Raw genomic sequence first — 17,573 nt, 5'->3', positions numbered from 1 at the left:
TATTTTTTCTAAACCAGGATTGCTGAGTACTGGCTTCAAATTCAAACTCAGAACAGACAAGAATTGTGTTGCATAGTTATGAGTATGATTATTTGGTAGAGCTGTGATATTATAATCTATTTAGTGTCAGAAATCAACTTGTGTATGTTAATTTGGTTGCCTGATGCCTATTACAGTACTTAGGAAAGCTACAGCTGCAGGGCGAATTCGAGAAACAATTACAGCAGAGATCAATTTCACTGGAACATTAGGAGTCTTGGTACCATTCACAAGAGGAACGTCAGTTAAGATCGGCTTGCAGTTTCCCGTTCGAGTTCCATGGATGAACGCGAACGGGCGTAGAGGTAGAGCTCATGTGCGCAGGCGCATCATCCAACAGTCCATGGATAAAGCAGCTGACGAGTGCTTCCCGGCAAGGCCACCACGGCCGCGTCCTCCACCTCTTCTTCACCCGCCTCCGGCCCGGCGACCGCGGTGCGGCGGACCCGCACCCCGCGGCCGTCCCCACGGCACTCCGCGCCTGCGCGCGCCTCGGGGACGCCTCCTCCGGCCGGCTCATCCACGCGCTCGTCCTCACCCGGTTCCCGTCCCTCGCCTCTGACGCCGTCGCCGCCACAGCGCTCCTCGACATGTACGCCAAGTGCGGCCTCGTCGCCAGCGCCCGCAGGGTATTCGACGAAATGCCCCGCGGTGACGACCTCGTCGCCTGGAACGCGCTGCTCGCGGGCTACGCGCGCCACGGCCTCCCGGAGCGTGCGCTCACGCTGGCCATCAAGATGCGGGGCCAGGGCCTGCGCCCTGACCTGGTCACATGGAATGCCGTCGTGTCCGGTTTCGCTCTGGCCGGCGACGACCAGATGGCCGAGGACTTGGTCCGCGCCATGAGAGATGACGGGTTCCGGCCGGACGTGGTCACCTGGACATCCCTTGTCTCCGGATCGGTGCTGAACTTTCACTACGACAGGTCGCGCACACTGTTCCGGAGAATGGTGACCGCCGGCACCCGCGTCCTGCCAAGCTCGGCCACGATTGCCAGCATCCTGCCTGCCTTCGCCAATGTCGCCGACGTGAAGCGTGGTAAGGAAGTCCACGCCTACGCAGTCGTAACCGGCATCGAGCAGGACCTCACAGTAAGCAGTGCTCTGGTCGACATGTACGCGAAGTGTGGGCTCGTGCTGGAAGCGCACCGGCTGTTCGACAAGATGGTAGAGAGAAGCACGGTGACATGGAACTCCATGATCTTCGGCCTGGCGAATTCCGGCCACTGCCAAGAAGCTATCAGCCTCTTCCACCGGATGCTGTGCGACGGAGCATGGCCGGACCACCTGACGTTCACCGCCGTTCTAACGGCTTGCAGCTATTGTGGCATGGTGGAGCTCGGGAAGGGCCTGTACCGCGCCATGAAGGAAGAGCACGGCATCGAGCCGAGGCTGGAGCACTACGCCTGCATGGTGCATCTGCTTGGCCGAGCGGGGATGCTCGCCGAGGCGTACGATTTCATCAAAGCCATGCCCCTGGAGCCTGACTGCTTCGTCTGGGGGGCGCTGCTGGGGGCATGCCGGAGTCATGGCAACGTCAAGCTTGCCGAGCTGGCAGCGTCCCGCCTGCTGACAGTCGAACCGTCTAATGCAGCTAATTGCCTGCTGTTCTCAAACGCGCTGGCGAGCGCAGGCAGACAGGATGATGTCCTGAAGATGAAGAGGTTGGCTAAGAGAAGGCGCATGAAGAAGCTCGACGGCTGCAGCTGGTTGGAGTCTCCATAGGCGAGGGCGTTATCATTCGTCTGACATCAGAATAACAGAATTGATTGATCATAGATTTACTTTGGGTTGACCCTAGCTTCGCGGTTCCTCAGAATGGCAGAAGCAGACGCGCAGAATTGATTGATCATTCATGGACCCCAGGTTCGCAGAAGCAAATGCGCAGGAGGGTTTTGGCTAACCTCGTCTAATCCCCCTTCCTAGATGACTGTATTGGATGGTACCGTGACTATTATGGAAAGAACATGCTATGCAGACTTCTGAAATTAGCAGAAATGTTTACTCAACATTTAGACACAACATATTTATAACCACTGAAGTATAGCGTAACTGGGAGTTACTATACAAACATAAGCAACACCGAGGTAATGTCGGAACTGGATGCTATTTACTTATAATTTACAACGTAGTAGTATGATCCCGGCTTCCTCTCTCATGCATGGTCTACCTCCAGAACGATCGATGACTAGTTTGATCCACCATCTGGAGCTAGACCCAAAAGCAAAATCATCCCACCCCCAGTTTCATCTCCTGGGTCTGATCTCTCAACAGGGGGTGCCCTCCTAGCAGAAGCTTGGCGCATTGGCTCGAAGAATCTACCAGCCACATCAGGAGGTTGCTCGAAAGATTCCTCCCCAGGCAGAACGAGGAGTCCTTCATTCCGGAGCATGGATGGTTCATTGTAGCATGCGATCCACAATGAGTCAACAAGGTGCCTCTCTTCCTGTGCAGCATCCAGATCTTCAGGAGTCATCATCCTTATTCTTTCCATGCGTCTCCGAAGAAGCCATCGTAACCTGTCATGCTCTGCTAGTAGACTCCTATTCCCCAGTGTTGTGTCCCTTGCAAGCTCAAGCAAGCCCCCTAATGCTGCTTCTCTAACACCAGAGTCATCGCTGGATGCCAAACGCATCATAAGGTGGGGGAAACCTAATTGTGCAAATACTGAGCAATCTGAATGGCTTTCGCTGAGCAGATAATGAATCAGACTCAATGCTTTCCTGCAAAAAAAAGAACAAACATCTTAGTCAAAGAGCATGTTGGCAAGGCATTTGCTGAAAAAAATATCGCACAGAATCAGATCAATTATGTTACCTCTGAAACCTTGCACTCTCTGAATTCAATGCATCTCTGAGTCCTGTATATCCATTGGCTAAACGAAATGCAGCAACTCCTGGTCTGTTGTTGCGTATCAATGCTGAATATTAAATAAAGGACACCATCAGACAGAAAATTTATGATAATAATATACCCTTACCATCAAAAAACGTGGACAAAATACTTACAAGATAGTGCACCGAGAGCCTTTGTGCGAGCAGTAAGGTCAGGATCTGATCTGAAATTGGATAAGAGGGGCTCAAAACCACTAGCTTCCATGACCAACTGCTGGCTGGTTGGATTGTTCTGAACAACTGTTGTCACCACATCAGCTGCTTTTGCTCGGATACCGGCGTTAGAATTTCTGAGGTACTTGATAACTGGAACCAATCCACCAACAGCGTGCAGGTCTAGAACGAGAGCAAAAATAAAATAAGGAATTCAAATAGCAAATCATTAGCATAAAATTATACAGTTTCACGTAAATAACATTTTAAATTAGATCAATGGATACTATTGCTTCATTGTAAACAGTCAGTTCATCACCAAGTCAATTTTATTTTTTTTAACGGATCAGCTCCCTTGAACCTTAATAGGAGCGCTTGGAGACTAGCTATCAATGTGCCTGAACCTTGAACTTATTTCTTTCGGGTTTCATCTCTAGCCTACCCCAACTTGCTTGGGAAAAAAGGCTATGTTTTTGTTGTTGTTGTATCAGCTCCCCTTGAAAATTTGTATGGTAGCATATTGAAAGGGGAAGCTGAGAATTCACCTGAACTGCAATATTCTATTGCCAATAAACCACTATTAGCTGCCTCCATCCGTTTGTTTAGCCACCTCAACAGAAACTACTAATGCCATTGAATCATCCAATGATGTGAATGCATTCAGTTTGACACCAGTAATGCATGCCTCCAAGTGCTACCATGGTCTCCTACAGATGGAATTGTAGATTCACTTAAAAGCAAATAAATTTGAGTTCATGTATGTATAAGTGCAACATTCATAAACCTTAATTCATGCAGCAATTACCAACTGATGCTATTGGAGTTCTAATGGACATACACACATTACACATATCAGATAGTTCCCAAAGATTTTAGGGTAAATGATGGGTAGAATATTGCGCAAAGATGTGATCCCAATGAGCCATCCACATCAAGGACACTCAAGAATCCCACGGAGGTACCATGTTATATGCCACAATTGGAGCCATATTTAGGCTAGGGTGGGGGTCATACTAAGATTATAAACCAGAAGTTGATTGCAAAATAAGATACCAAACATGTAATTCTGTGAAGTTTACTTAACGATAACAAGACATGGGAAAAAATTAAACATGAACCTGGGGCATACCATTTGCCATGTCGATAGACTCAACATGAACCTGCAGCTCACTCAGCAAACCTGCAATTTTCAAAGCACTTGGATTAGTACCAACCAGGTATGAGAACACCATCAGATACATGCCTACAACCCTCAGATATCTGATGCCAGTTCTTCAAACATCCTATATCAGGTACTAAGATTAGAAGTATGACGGAAAGGTGAAACTGGAATATATCTCTACCAACCTAGAAAAAGGTGAAATTGGGAATAGCAGTGGTATTTGATATCTCGAACCACAGAATATTCAAAGTTAGGGGAACAACAGAAAGACATATAGTAAACTCTTTTCCGTTTCGAGAGGGAGGATCATTCCAACCTATAAGCTCCTAAAGTAGAATCGTCTATTCGTTACTGTGAGCTTCAATTTAGGATTCGAAGTGTGCATAAGTGAGAAATACCGCTATTATTCCAACCTATAAGCTGCCTAAAGAAAAATTGCTCGCCCGATTATATCCATTACCCATAACTGAGACTCATCAACCAAACTAGAATTTGACCACTCGAATCGACACTTGTAATTCTAAAAACCAACACTAGCATACGTGCTCAGCGAATCCCAGCCACCGGTAGTTGACGCTCGTACCTTCGATGTCGTCGTGGGTGATGCCCTGCGCCTCCAGGACGGCGTGCGGCGTGCTCATGAGCAGCGCGATCTCCCGCATCCGGCTCACCACGTCCACCATCATGTGCCGCTCCACCACCTCCGCCAGCCACTGCCGCTCCTCCTCGCTGCCGACCGGCGCCACCGGAAACCAACACGCGCTTCATTCAGCCACAGGCCACCCACAACCAGAAGAAGAAGCAACGGACACACCCCGCCTTCCCACCACCAACCGAACGCCCCACCTTACCTGATGGCGCGGGACGGCCCCGCCCCGTCGACGTAGGAGAGGCTCCATTTCAGCAGCCCCGCCCAGCTCAGCCTATCCCCAGCCATCCCCCCCCCCCCTGTCCTCCTCTTCTTATCCTCCCTTGATCCCGCGGCGCTGCCGGTGCCGGCGAAACCAAACCACCGCGCGTCCGCTGCGGTTGCTCCCTGCGGTTCCCGAAGCCGGTGATGTGCGTGCGTGCGTCTCCCTCGTGTCGGTCGCGTGCGTTCGTTCGCGGCGATGCGAGATATTTCCGGTTCTGGATAGATCACACAGCGATGACGACTCGGGGGGACAAAACGCCAAACGGACGCCGAATGCGGTGGATAGGGACGGATACTCCTGCTAATAGGGCGGGGTTTGATGGGTTTTTTGGGTGGGTTTTAATACGGGTACTATTGGATGGGTGGAAACGAGTGACACTATGAAATGGGTTGGGGCGAGTTGGGTTGACGACATAGACGGGTTGGGACGGGTTGGGGCGCTATGGTAGTAGATCGGCACGTAAGTCGCATATCATCTTCTATCGTGACTTCGGATTGGGGCATTGGGCCGACGGGGTGGGTCGGGGCGGGTGGTAGTTAGGACTCTTGAAATATGGGTAGGGGCGGATTTGGGGTGGGTTCAACCCCATTAGCAAGCGTAGGGACGGATCTCTCTGGAATTTACTCGGCTGTTCGGGCCCACGCGCAGAAGCTTAGTGGGCCCGAACGGCCCGTGTTGGGCTTGGCCCAGGCCTAGGTTTTCTGATACGGCCCAGGCCTTTCTTCCACCCATATCTCTTTCGACCGTTCATTCGCTTCGACGGGCGCGAGGGACGGGATAATGGCGGCAGCGGCAGCGGCAGCGAGCTCGCTCTCCGTGCTGCCCCTCGCGCCGCGGAGGCGCGCTGCGAGGAATGTGGAGGTAGGAGGAGGGGGAGGGGCTCCGAGGCCCCTGCGCCTCGCGAGGTTGCGGCTGCGGCGCGGGCGCCAGGAGGCCCAAGCTGCTGCCGCCGTGGCCGGCGACGCGGAGTTGCCGCTGGAGGAGGCGGAGGCCTCGATGAGGGTGGCGGCCGACGACGACAGCGTCACCGCCACGGTGGTGTCGGCGCTGCTCACGCTCGCGTTCGTCGGCCTCTCCCTCCTCACCCTCGGGGTGCGTGCCTGGGCCTCCACGAGTGCCGAAATACTCCTATTGGTCATGTTGCGAGCCGGTGTGGTGTTGGGATGGTCGGTGCTGATCTCGCCAGGCTGTGTTTTTGGCTGGCTCTGGTTTCTTTGTGCAATGCAGGTGATCTACCTGTCGGTGCAGGACTTCTTGCAGAAGAGGGAAAAGGAGAAGTTTGAGAAGGAGGAGGCCGAGAGGCAGAAAGAGGAGGCCCGGAAGAAGAGGGCCAAGTCCAGGAAGAAGAGAAGAAATTATTGATTTCTGCCTCTGGTTTGTCTGGCCACCCCAATGTGAGCGCTTGTTCTTCTCTTCCGCTTTAGCTTCCTGTAGCAGCAGTGACAGTGTAGGCAACATCGCACATTTAGTTTCACTTGCTTCCTTTTGCACTTTAGGTTAGACTAGGTCTGTGCCCGTGCGTTGCTACGGGTGATAAAAAAAATTCATAGCAATACATAAATTATGGAAAATATGGTGTTGATAATAACATATTGGTTGCATGTATGATACACCAGCATGTGGATACATCACATACAAGGTACAATACGATAGTCTCTTATTTAAGAAGTGCAGCAAACAAAATAAACGGTCTGCGGTGAATTCTCCCCACTAAACTATCACAGGCAAATAAGGCTCCCAGAGAAAGAGCCAAACACTTACACTCTATGCAGGAATATGTATAGCTCAGTTAAGAATATAGCAAACTCCATATACATTTAATTTTTCATCAAATAAAAGATTGCTCCATCAGGCCTTCCTAACTTCCATGGAACTGACTCATAATATATTGTTTATTACATCATTAGTTAGAGCACCATCAGTATACAATTGTTAACTCTTGGTGGATGAATAATCTATTTTCCTCAAATATAGTATCTCAAATTGTGGAATTTTGTCATTGCAACTCGATACATCTTGATGAATTGGCGTCACCTCCATCAGCTGAATGACCCCTAGAAAATATATTGGCTTGCAATGATTTAGATGACACAAGAGAAAATCTATTGGCTTGCAATGATTTAGATGGCACAAGAGATAACCCGAAAGAAGAGAAAACATACACTCTTTCTAGTCTTTTTTTTTAGTAAAACACATGAAAAAACGGCATGAACCACATGCTATTGGGCATATGTGCATTCAGCCAAAGAAGAAAATGCTTAGTTCCAGCTTCGTAAACAACAGGAAAAAGCATGTATGGAAAATATGCCAAACATTGTATTCGATGATAAGCTCAACTTGAAAACGACACAATGATGCCACAGTCAGATACATTGCATGAAAATATATGGAGATTTGCAGCTTAAACATTTTTCTTGCTAGGGTGGAAACCCATTTCAAATATCAGTATATTCAGAGGTACGGCAAAACTCTTGCAGAGTTAGTTGTCAGTACAGACACAATAAGTTAATCAAAGTTTAGAGTATGCAAAGTGAGATTGGAGAATTTTTTTTCAAGACTTCTTAAGAAAGCAGGTGAACCATGATCATGCCAGGACTCTGAGTAAGCGAGTAATAAGTGCACAATGTCAATATATAACAGAATAAATGGACTTAGCGGTAATATGAAAAAGAATTGAGGGTCTTGGCTCCTTCCCTATGATAAAGTGATCTGCATTGGTGAGCCAGAACCAAGAAGCCTAGACTCATGTCTTTTACTATAGCTGGGCACCATCGAACTATAATTAGGAAATAAAAGGACAGGATATACCATTGCAATTTATTCAGCCATATCATGGTTTACTTCTTCAAAGATGTGAGTCCTTGTTTCGTACTCTCATCCTGTGAAAATGGAGTTAACATAGTCAAAAGCATCTCGTGGCTTGTATTAACTGGCAATCTGGCATTGATATATTAGAGCAAGTCCACAAATGGATAACAAATGTTATTGACATTTATAATCTGTAGAGAACTCATAAACTACTTTTTGAGATAGGGATTTGTAGAGGACTCATAAACTACTTTTTGAGATAGGAAGAAATGCTCATGCTATCCATCGGGTATATCCATCATAATACAAACTAACCTGAAATCATCGGCTGAAATTTGAAAAATGAAAATATGGATATGCCATCCATCAGTTCAGTCAATTAGAACACAAACCAACCTACATAATAAAAAAAATATGATTGAAGGAACACTGACGAATACATTAAATCCAGAGTCCATAACTTGGCAATTGTCTTTGTACCTCGAAGCTACTGCATATAGCATAATCCGCCTCCAATCGTCAAAATGACAGTGCTCTGCACGCAAAATGCAAAAAAAAAAATGTTGCAAGTCAAAAGAGGTCTATTAACTTTTACCAGAATTTGAATTAGGTGGGCGACGAATAAATCACAATCCATATTCTGCAAAGAAACACTTTCCCGCAACCATCCAATCGAGCAATATTATCACCAGCCACCCATTTAACATCAATGAGAATACACGTATATTTTTCATCCCTTTTTCTGTACATTGAAAAAGAAACTGAAGAGCTTATAAGCCCAACTATCAAACAAAAGGAAGGAATCCTACATTAGCAAACCAAGCCAGTTTTTGGCCAAACCAAATTTCACACTACTCAGCACTGGTGCACACTGCAGAATATTATGACTGAACTAAGACAATGATAATTAGGCACACGATAAAACCCAAGAATTAGTCCCTTGAGTATACCTATACTTAGCAAAGGCCTCTGAAGCAACCGAGTATAGAATGCATTTTTGTCCTCAAATTAATAGGCAATCTGAGCATAACTCAAGGGACACAAGTAGTTCTTAGCCAATTGCATCAATGTACAGGCCCACTGGTAAGTGTTAAACAATTTACAACTTGCACAAAGAAAATATTAGGCAAGAAGAGAAATAAGTCACATAACTGTCCTGTCCACCATCGGATAGTGTGTTCAGTTCACTTAGTACCATAATTGATAATTCTCCTAAAAGGAGAATAAGTCACAGACATGAGCAGTGAAGTCAGAAATCATAGTTTGCACATATGTCTAAATCCAATGTTCAAAAAGGCGGAATTCCGCGGCCGCCTAAGCGCGCTTACGCGCTGGGCGGAGGGGTCCCGCCTAGCCTAGGGGGGTAGGCGGTCCCCTAGGCGCCCCATGGTGGCGGCGGAGGTCAGGATGGGCGGCGCCGGAGGAGGAGGTTGGGGGCAGGTGCGCGGAGGAGGAGGCCTGCGGCGGCGGAGGAGGCAGGGGACGGGCGCGGCGGCGGCGGAGGAGGTTGAGGCAGGTGCGCGGAGGAGGAGGAGGAGGCAGGGGACGAACCTCGGCGGCGGCGGAGGCAGGGGCGCGCGGGCAGAGGAGGCAAGGGCGAGCGGCGAGGACGACGGGGAGGTGTCGTCGCGTCGAACCAGGTGACGGGGAGACGACGGGTCACGGGTGGAAGATAAGGTGGGGGAGGTGGGCTGGTGGGCTATTTGGGCTGTTTTGGATCTTTCTTTTCCATTCAAAGCCCACTAGTTCCTTATTTTTTCTTTTCTTTTTAGAGTATATGGTGAAGTATACGTATTATATTGTACCGCCTAGAAAAACGCCTTGAAACGCCTAATCCCGCTTAATCCCTAGGCGGTGGGTCACCGCCTAGCGCTTTTTTGAACATTGTCTAAATCTATGTTAAACAGATGGCATTACCTAAAAAGTACAGTGCACATTGACAGCGTTAAGTAGTATTTAACAAAAAAATTGGGTTCATGCCTGGAAGATCAACCATGTAGACGATTTTCTTAATACGACAATTGATGGAGAGATATAGGGAGCAAAAGAAGGACTTGCACATGGTCTTCATTGACCTTGAGAAGGTATATGACAAAGTACCAAGAATTGTCATGTGGTGGACCTTGGAGAAGCACAAAGTCCCAACTAAGTACATTACCCTCATTAAGGATATGTACAAGGATGCGACGACGTTTGTCCGGACATGTGATGGCAACACCACTGATTTTCCTATTAACATAGGCCTACAAGGCCTACACCAGGGGTCAGCATTGAGTCCTTATTTATTTGGTTTAGTGATGGATGATGTCACAAGGGATATACAAGGTGAGATCCCTTGTTGTATGCTCTTTGCTGATGATGTGGTGCTAGTTGACGAGAGTAGGGCAGGGGTTAATAGGAAGTTAGAGTTGTGGAGACGCACGTTAGAGTCGAAAGGGTTCAGACTTAGTAGGACCAAGACCAAGTACATGATGTGCGATTTCAACGCGACTAGGCATGAATGGGGAGACGTTAGTCTAGATGGGCAAGTGGTGGTCCATAAGGATACTTTTCGGTATTTAGGATCGGTGCTACAAAAGGATGGCGACATTGATGAAGATATTAGGCATAGAATTTTAGCTGGCCGGTTGAAATGGCGGCAAGCTTCTGGCATCCTTTGTAACAAAAGGATGCCACAAAAGCTAAAAGGCAAATTCTATAGGACAGCAATTCGTCCGGCGATGTTATACGGTGCTGAATGTTGGCCTACAAAAAAGCGACATGTCCAACAACTGAGTGTAGCAAAGATGCGGATGTTGCGGTGGTTTTGCGGGCACATAAGGAGGAATAGAGTCCGGAACGAAGTTATTCGGGATAGGGTCGAAGTGGCACCAATTGAGGAGAAACTTACCCAGCATCGGCTGAGATGGTTTGGACATGTCCAACGAAGGCCTCCTGAGGCGCCGGTGCGTAATGGGGTTCTTGAACGGGTCGATAATGTAAAGAGGGGTAGAGGTAGACCTAAACTGACGTGGAATGAGTCGGTTAAGAGAGACCTTAAGGATTGGAATATCTCTAAAGAGATAGCTTTGGATAGGAGCGCTTGGAGACTAGCTATCAATGTGACTGAATCTTGAACTTATTTCTTTCGGGTTTCATCTCTAGCCTACCCCAACTTGCTTGGGAAAAAAAGCTATGTTGTTGTTGTATAAACCTATGGCTGCGGTGCGGCGCCGGCTTCTGAAATTCTCAGCTGTGCCTGAATCTTGAACTTATTTCTTTTGGGTTTCATCTCTAGCCTATCCCAACTTGCCTGGGAAAAAAAGCTATGTTGTTTTTGTATAAACCTATGGCTGTGGTGCGGCGCCGGCTTCTGAAATTCTCAGCTGACGTAGTGAATCTGCAACATGGTATGAGCTTCAGTAGCTTACACATACCTCAGTAAATGGATCCTCGATTTCCTGGAGCTTTCTGAGGCGTTTAATTTTGATGCCTGAAAAACCAGTTAGGTGTTTACATAGCCGCTGGAGTGAGACAAGTTCTGGCAGAGCCCCCTCTTCAACTTCAGGGAGGATAGGGTTCTGATTTCGCACGAGAAAACACAGGCGTCACAGGCTTTAATATGTCCCACCTTTAATGACAAAACCAATAATCTCATCGGCAATCAGTTTGAGATAAAGCAAGAATGGCATGGCACTAATCACAGACAATGATCCACAGAAATAGTGGCAGACGAAAGGCACGAGTCCTGAAAGCATGCCAATTTATGTTGGGCAGTATCTGTGTGTTAATAATTTCATAATCCATGCTCACAAGAAGAAACAGAGCATCTTTTTAGCCATTGCACCTGTGCCACTTACCAATAACCTTCATCCACAATTAGTTGTTAAATAATGTTATTCTAGTAAGCAAAACAAACACCATGCAATCCACATCCCATCTAAAAAATCAGACCACAACAACCACAAAGAGTGTTGGTGCAGAAGTGCCATGGACCACCGTACGAGGGGGCAACAGTAACAGAAATGACATGGATTGAAACAACTAAGTTTTGATTAATGCTCCTCAATAAAAGAGTGTTGGTGCAGAAGTGCACCAATCTTAGAGTATACCCCCATTTGCATTCAGAAGAACAAAATGCTAAAACCTGGCGTAAGTATGTAGTACACAACAAACAAATTGGACAAGGAATCAGCGGTCTCCCCCGGTGGCGTCAAGAAGATCCCTGGAGATCTTCACCTTCTTAGTATGGGGAGGCCACGAGCGACCCCCGCCGCCACCTCCAGGACGAAGTAGGACCCTTCCTTCCTCTCCCCGCTCGCGTCGCCGGCGCCCGCGTCACACACCCGCAAGCGCACCCGCAAGCGCCCTATCTGTGGCGGCGGTTCCTCCCCCGCGTCATCGTCCCCGGGCTTCTCCAGACTACAAGCCAGCTGCCGCTCGATCGTCGGCGCCTTCCTCTGCAGCCCCGCGCTAGACGCCTCCCCTAGCCCAGCGGCGCCGCCGAATCTCGGGAACCAGGGGGGGAGGGGGGACGCCAATCGGACGGGCGCGGGAGTCATCGAGGAGGCGGCGGCGGCGGCGCACACAGGCCGGTGAGGGTCTGGGGGAGATTTGAGAGAGTTGGGAGGAGATACGGGGACAGCGGCGAGATGGGGGCGGCCGCCCGGGGGAAGGGTGCACAGCGGCGAGGATCGGACGGGAACGCTGGTTCAACGGGTGATCTGCGACCGCTTGAGGCAGGACGAAGCTGGCGGACGAAAAATCGCACCAGGGCAACGTACGACGAAAGCGGCGTCCCGCTTAGAGAATTTTTAGTAGTAGAGATGTGATCAGTTCAGCTTCTGGTCCATGCTAAACCAAATTACCCTACGACTAATGTGTTGAAGTGTGAGACTATAGAATTCAGACCTAGAACACACAACAATATAGGTGGCCTAAATGACAGATTCTCAAGTTCAATTGACAAACTGCGCCCACGAGGTTTAAATCACACACTTACATTTGTACTTAAATGAGATTATTATGCGGTTTACTCTTAGGTCAAATCATTAGCCGAACAGAAATGTTAGCTGTACTTCCTACATGAACACTTGCCTTTTTTTTACATTTTCTTTTCTCTCATTTCTTTCGTTGTCTTCCACTATATAGGGGGGGGGGGGTAAACAAACAAAATATTTCAAGTTTTTATGCCTTGCATATTGAACTGTTGAGCCAAGATTTTTTTCTTAGACTTTTCATGAATAGTCGTTGGCTCCTCCCTTTCTCAGTGAACCATAATCCCTTTATGATGGCCGACGGAGTCAATGTTTTTGTTCCTCATCTGAACCCTGACCATACAACTTCCTCCATTCGAAATTTAGATCATTTTGGTATTTCTGAATACATATATTTTACTATGTAACACTCCCTCCGTCCCAAAAAAATAAATCACTCTAGGTTTCAAAATTTGTCCCAAACAAGTCAACTTACCCTATTTAGAAAGTGCATGTGCATGCAAGAATCAATTAGTGTCAAATAGGGGCAATAGATAGGGGCAAACATGGTCATTTTACCTATGTTAATTTGTCCTAGAATTCCTAGGATGACTTGTCTTTTTAGGCCGGAGGGCTAGGTGCATAGTAAAATCTATATACCTAGAAAAGTGAAAACCACCTATAATTTGGAACGGAGGGAATATATATCTACCATATTTTGATTATACTGCATATTTAAGAAAGTCTTGACTCCTATGTCTATTGCATTTACTTTCATACAGGTTATGTGTGCTGCGTGCCCTAACTATGCTCGTCAGATGCAGATCAGACTTCAACATGTGCTTTTGTAAGATTTTATGCCATTATGAAGGCTGATTAACTCCTTGCTTTTGTTAGCTCTGTTCAAATTAGCCCCCAATTTTTCCCATTTATTCAGGTTGTGAGTAAAAGTTATTGTACCACAGATGCTTCACAAATTATATATCTCGCTTGAATTGTTTTGGCAACATGTTGCACTTCAATCTGAACCCAGAAGTACTGACATGTTTTTGATGAGTTTGAGTTTTCTGGGGTCTCCGGATATTATTCTTTTCATGCCAAAAGGTGCTAGTTGTGTTAGCGGTGTTGGGGTGAATGAGCAGTCTGTGATTTGCTCGCTAAAATTTCCTCGAACTGTGTGCCGCTTTAGTTGAATTTAAGATGAAGCATCAAATCTGCCTGAATTGTTGAATTACATACCAATAACTTTGAAACTGAGGTCTTATAGATTCTTTATTGCTTACATGTTGAAATAGGTTGGATTTGGGCTGGTTAGGCATTGACTTTTGTAGAGGTGTCTTGTAAACAGAAGCTACATCTACATCTATGTTTTTTGTATTCTTCTAGAAGAGCAAAATAACTTGGCAGTTCCTTTGTGAAATGTGCCAAGTGAGTTGTGAGGTCTGTATTGCAAAGATGGGCATGAACTGGCTGTGTTCTGGATTATGACATTTGCAGACTCGGCATAGCCTGGAAAGGGTTTGCCTTGCATGGTGATTGACGATGGATATGTTGTGTACCGTACAGGACAACTATGCATGTTTCATCTTTGGGGAAAAAACTCTTTAGACTCTTCAACGACAATGCCTTATACCATTTATTTCTTAAGCTTTTTTAAGAACCATTTATTTCTTAAGCTAAGGTGATATCATTCTTTTCTGAATTAAAACCAAGTGATCTACATATATTTAGTAGACAATTCCTGTGTGTGATTTTATTTTTTGGTGTTGAATTGCTCTGTTCATAGACTTAAGAATAGCAGAAGCAGACCACAAGGGATGGGTAGGAAGTTTCTCATCAGCTCTCTGTCATCCATCAGCAGACAAGGAGTCATGTAGCGTGTCTGATTGAGCATGACAGCTTATGAAGTTTCTTTGTTCGTTCTGTAAATCTGGGTTGTGTTTAGTTTCCCCCAGCTCCTCCAAACTTTTCAAACTTTCCATCACATTGAAATCACATCGAAACATTAAATATAGCAAATGACTCATGTATGGAATACTAAATGTAGTTAAATAAAAAAACTAATTGCATAGTTTTGATGTACGTTGCGAGACGAATTTTTTGAATCTAATTAGACTATGGTAGGACAATATTTACCACATACAAACGAAAAGCGCTACAGTGCTTTTTGCAAATACTTTTCGCATACTTTTTGCAACTAAACACAGACCTGATCTACTCCGCTGACATACATGTCAAATTTTTCCGACTTTTGGCATCTAGCTATTTTGTGCCTGTTACATGTAGGCACACGTGGAGGTCAATATTTCTGCGGTTCTTTTTTTTATGAACCAGGCAAAAGCGCTGTAATTAAGAAAGGAATTGAGGTGGCAACAGCAGGAGACCTTTGACCTCTGTATTCACCGATGACCATCTCGACATCTAGTGCTGATTCGAAAGCGACTTAAAGTGAAGTTGTTGGAAGAACGGCGACCATTCGCAAAGCTGGGAATCGTTTCAGCAAAAGTCAAAAGTAAAATATTTTTACAACATATATATTTGAAAAGTTAGAAACGAATTTTTGCTAAGTGTTGAGAAAATGAAAGAGCGAGAACGCATGTGCGCCATTTTTTTTCTTTTTTGAACCAATAGTAAATTCACGTGCGAAGAAATTCAGTAGTGCAATGACAGTGTTCATCCTTGCTGTCTGTGCCAAATTTAGATGGGTTGCAATCAGCAAGTTTAACAGATCTATTTATTATTCTGCAAATTCATAGAGGCCTGCCGTAGTACTGTTTCCAAACTGGTGGCCAGCGTCAAACCAAAACCGCAATCAATTTAAACCTGCCTCCTTTTACCGCGCAAGTCAAAACCGCCTCCCTACTTCCATCCACGCGGCGGTTTGCTAAACCCGCCCTGGCGCCGCCGAGCGCCCGAGCCATCCATCCCGGCAACCTTTGACCTTCCTCGGCAGGCTGACCGGTCAACGTCACCGTGGCCGCTAGCTAACGGCGTGAGTCTCCCCAATCGCCGCGCTCCACGAGCAGTCGCCGTCACCGGCGACGTCACTGCCCCGCCGGACGCCGTCCCACATAAAACCGCCCCACCCACTCACCCACCCCGCAATTCCCCTCCCCACTCCTCATCCCCGCTCCCCGAAAGGCCGAAACCCCCCGAATCGAATCCGGCGGAGTTCGATTTGGGGATTTCGACGCCTCGCCCCCGGAAATTTCTTGGATCTGAGGCCGGCCGTCGTCTTCGATCTGCGGCTGGAGCGAGTCGGCAAGTTTTCCGGCTCGATTTTGGTCAGGGGGTAGGGGGTTTCGGTTGCGGAGATGGAGTCGTCTCCGGTGTCCTACTGGTGCTACCACTGCAGCCGCTTCGTGAGGGTGTCTCCGGCCACCGTCGTCTGCCCGGAGTGCGACGGCGGCTTCCTGGAGCAGTTCCCACAGCCACCGCCGCGGGGCGGCGGCGGGAGCGGCCGGCGCGGGACGATGAACCCGGTCATCGTGCTCCGGGGCGGATCGCTTTCCGGATTCGAGCTCTACTACGACGACGGCGCGGGCGACGGGCTGCGGCCGCTGCCCGGCGACGTCCAGCACCTCCTCATGGGGTCCGGTTTCCACCGCCTGCTCGACCAGTTCTCGCGGCTGGAGGCGGCGGCGCCGCGGCCGCCGGCGTCTAAGGCTGCGGTGGAGTCCATGCCGTCCGTGACGATTTCCGGAAGCGGGGCTCACTGCGCGGTGTGCCAGGAGGCCTTTGAGCCCGGCGCCGCCGGGCGGGAGATGCCGTGCAAGCATGTCTACCACCAAGACTGCATCTTGCCATGGCTATCCCTCCGCAACTCGTGCCCCGTTTGTCGTCAAGAGCTTCCGGCCGCAGCCACCCCAGATGCTGAGGCGGATGCTGGGCTCACCATCTGGCGACTTCCGCGCGGTGGATTTGCCGTAGGGAGGTTTGCCGGCGGGCCCAGAGAGCAGCTCCCGGTCGTCTACACCGAGCTAGATGGGGGCTTCAGTAACGGAGTCGGCCCGAGGAGGGTGACATGGCCAGAGGGAGAAGGGCAAGTGGATGGCGGTGAAGGTCGGATTCGCCGTGTATTTAGGAATCTGTTTGGCTGCTTTGGTCATGGCAGCCGCCAAGCGAGTTCGTCGCAATCTCGTAGTGGCTGAGCACAGTTTTCCTTGGTAACTCATTTTCAATTGATAGTGCTGAAGAACTAGGGTTAGTGTAAGAAGGGAACCCAGATTATAATTTCTTGGGACTTTTGATGTAAATGAAGGTCTTGCATTATCCCCACTTTTGTCCTATTTAAGAATTACAGAGAGATGGTTATGAGTAAACATCTTGGAGTGAGCGTGACAAGCAAACTAGTTCAAAGAAGCACTTCAAGAAAGTAATAGCAATGAATGTTGGGGAAATCAGTCCTTGGAAAAATTGTAGTTAGAGAGAATTTCTGTATTTACATCCCTACTATTTGTGTACATACTGGATCAAGATGAACTGCCATTTGGCTATATCTTATATTGATATAACAATCCAAATTTTTTGTGATGTTACTTTTGTGCATCAGGCCAAACCCCATCATGTTTGAATCCAAAAGAATATATGTGCATCATACATTAGTCATAAGTCATAACAATGGCAGAGCACTAGCTAATGCTTGGTCA

At 47.7% G+C, this 17,573-nt stretch overlaps 4 protein-coding genes and 1 long non-coding RNA gene across 6 annotated transcripts; 3 read left to right on the top strand and 2 right to left on the bottom strand.

Moving 5' to 3' along the window:
• The first annotated feature begins 1 nt into the window (after position 1).
• LOC120652862 (pentatricopeptide repeat-containing protein At5g59600-like) lies at positions 2-2,074 on the top strand. The gene has a single exon (XM_039930795.1). It carries the CDS (start codon positions 354-356, stop codon positions 1,761-1,763), a length of 1,410 nt encoding a protein of 469 aa, XP_039786729.1. The 5' UTR covers positions 2-353; the 3' UTR covers positions 1,764-2,074.
• Positions 2,050-5,352, bottom strand: LOC120652863. The gene is made up of 6 exons (XM_039930796.1): positions 5,099-5,352; positions 4,831-4,976; positions 4,215-4,265; positions 3,047-3,268; positions 2,856-2,958; positions 2,050-2,761 (listed from the first exon to the last, which is right to left on the bottom strand). The coding sequence occupies exons 1-6, from the start codon at positions 5,182-5,184 to the stop codon at positions 2,227-2,229; spliced, it is 1,143 nt and encodes a 380-aa protein (XP_039786730.1). The 5' UTR covers positions 5,185-5,352; the 3' UTR covers positions 2,050-2,226.
• Positions 5,353-5,903: 551 nt separating this feature from the next.
• Positions 5,904-13,990, top strand: LOC120652858. Its single transcript, XM_039930792.1, has 3 exons — positions 5,904-6,253; positions 6,389-6,555; positions 13,707-13,990. Exons 1-2 carry the CDS (start codon positions 5,942-5,944, stop codon positions 6,521-6,523), a joined length of 447 nt encoding a protein of 148 aa, XP_039786726.1. The 5' UTR covers positions 5,904-5,941; the 3' UTR covers positions 6,524-6,555; positions 13,707-13,990.
• On the bottom strand, positions 6,908-12,765 carry LOC120652859. Of its 2 annotated transcripts, XR_005666665.1 has the most exons (5): positions 11,386-12,765; positions 8,565-9,181; positions 8,450-8,504; positions 8,285-8,365; positions 6,908-8,040 (listed from the first exon to the last, which is right to left on the bottom strand). It is a non-coding gene; the product is annotated as an uncharacterized LOC120652859 (long non-coding RNA). The 2 variants fall into 2 exon arrangements; XR_005666664.1 differs by having other exon boundaries at positions 8,450-9,181; positions 11,386-12,758.
• A 2,027-nt stretch (positions 13,991-16,017) lies between the features above and the next one.
• LOC120652857 (E3 ubiquitin-protein ligase RDUF2-like) lies at positions 16,018-17,457 on the top strand. The gene has a single exon (XM_039930791.1). The coding sequence runs from the start codon at positions 16,239-16,241 to the stop codon at positions 17,073-17,075; it is 837 nt and encodes a 278-aa protein (XP_039786725.1). The 5' UTR covers positions 16,018-16,238; the 3' UTR covers positions 17,076-17,457.
• The last annotated feature ends 116 nt before the right edge of the window (positions 17,458-17,573 follow it).

The sequence above is a fragment of the Panicum virgatum genome, chromosome 9K (genome assembly GCF_016808335.1).
Source record: "Panicum virgatum strain AP13 chromosome 9K, P.virgatum_v5, whole genome shotgun sequence".
NCBI classification, from domain to species: Eukaryota; Viridiplantae; Streptophyta; class Magnoliopsida; order Poales; family Poaceae; genus Panicum; species Panicum virgatum.
The sequence above is the reverse complement of the archived record's forward strand: the minus strand, read 5'-3'. Positions and strand labels throughout refer to the sequence as shown.

What these genes read in the sequence shown, in the direction of transcription:
- LOC120652858 (XM_039930792.1), top strand. Translation starts at nt 5,942, where the DNA reads ATGGCGGCAGCGGCAGCGGCAGCGAGCTCGCTCTCCGTGCTGCCCCTC. An exon ending in TCTCCCTCCTCACCCTCGGG is followed by an intron (nt 6,254 to 6,388) that starts GTGCGTGCCTGG and finishes TGTGCAATGCAG; the next exon opens with GTGATCTACCTGTCGGTGCA.
- LOC120652863 (XM_039930796.1), bottom strand. Translation starts at nt 5,184, where the DNA reads ATGGCTGGGGATAGGCTGAGCTGGGCGGGGCTGCTGAAATGGAGCCTC. An exon ending in CACCCACGACGACATCGAAG is followed by an intron (nt 4,266 to 4,830) that starts GTACGAGCGTCA and finishes TGAAAATTGCAG; the next exon opens with GTTTGCTGAGTGAGCTGCAG. An exon ending in GTCTATCGACATGGCAAATG is followed by an intron (nt 3,269 to 4,214) that starts GTATGCCCCAGG and finishes CTCTCGTTCTAG; the next exon opens with ACCTGCACGCTGTTGGTGGA.
- LOC120652862 (XM_039930795.1), top strand. Translation starts at nt 354, where the DNA reads ATGTGCGCAGGCGCATCATCCAACAGTCCATGGATAAAGCAGCTGACG.
- LOC120652857 (XM_039930791.1), top strand. Translation starts at nt 16,239, where the DNA reads ATGGAGTCGTCTCCGGTGTCCTACTGGTGCTACCACTGCAGCCGCTTC.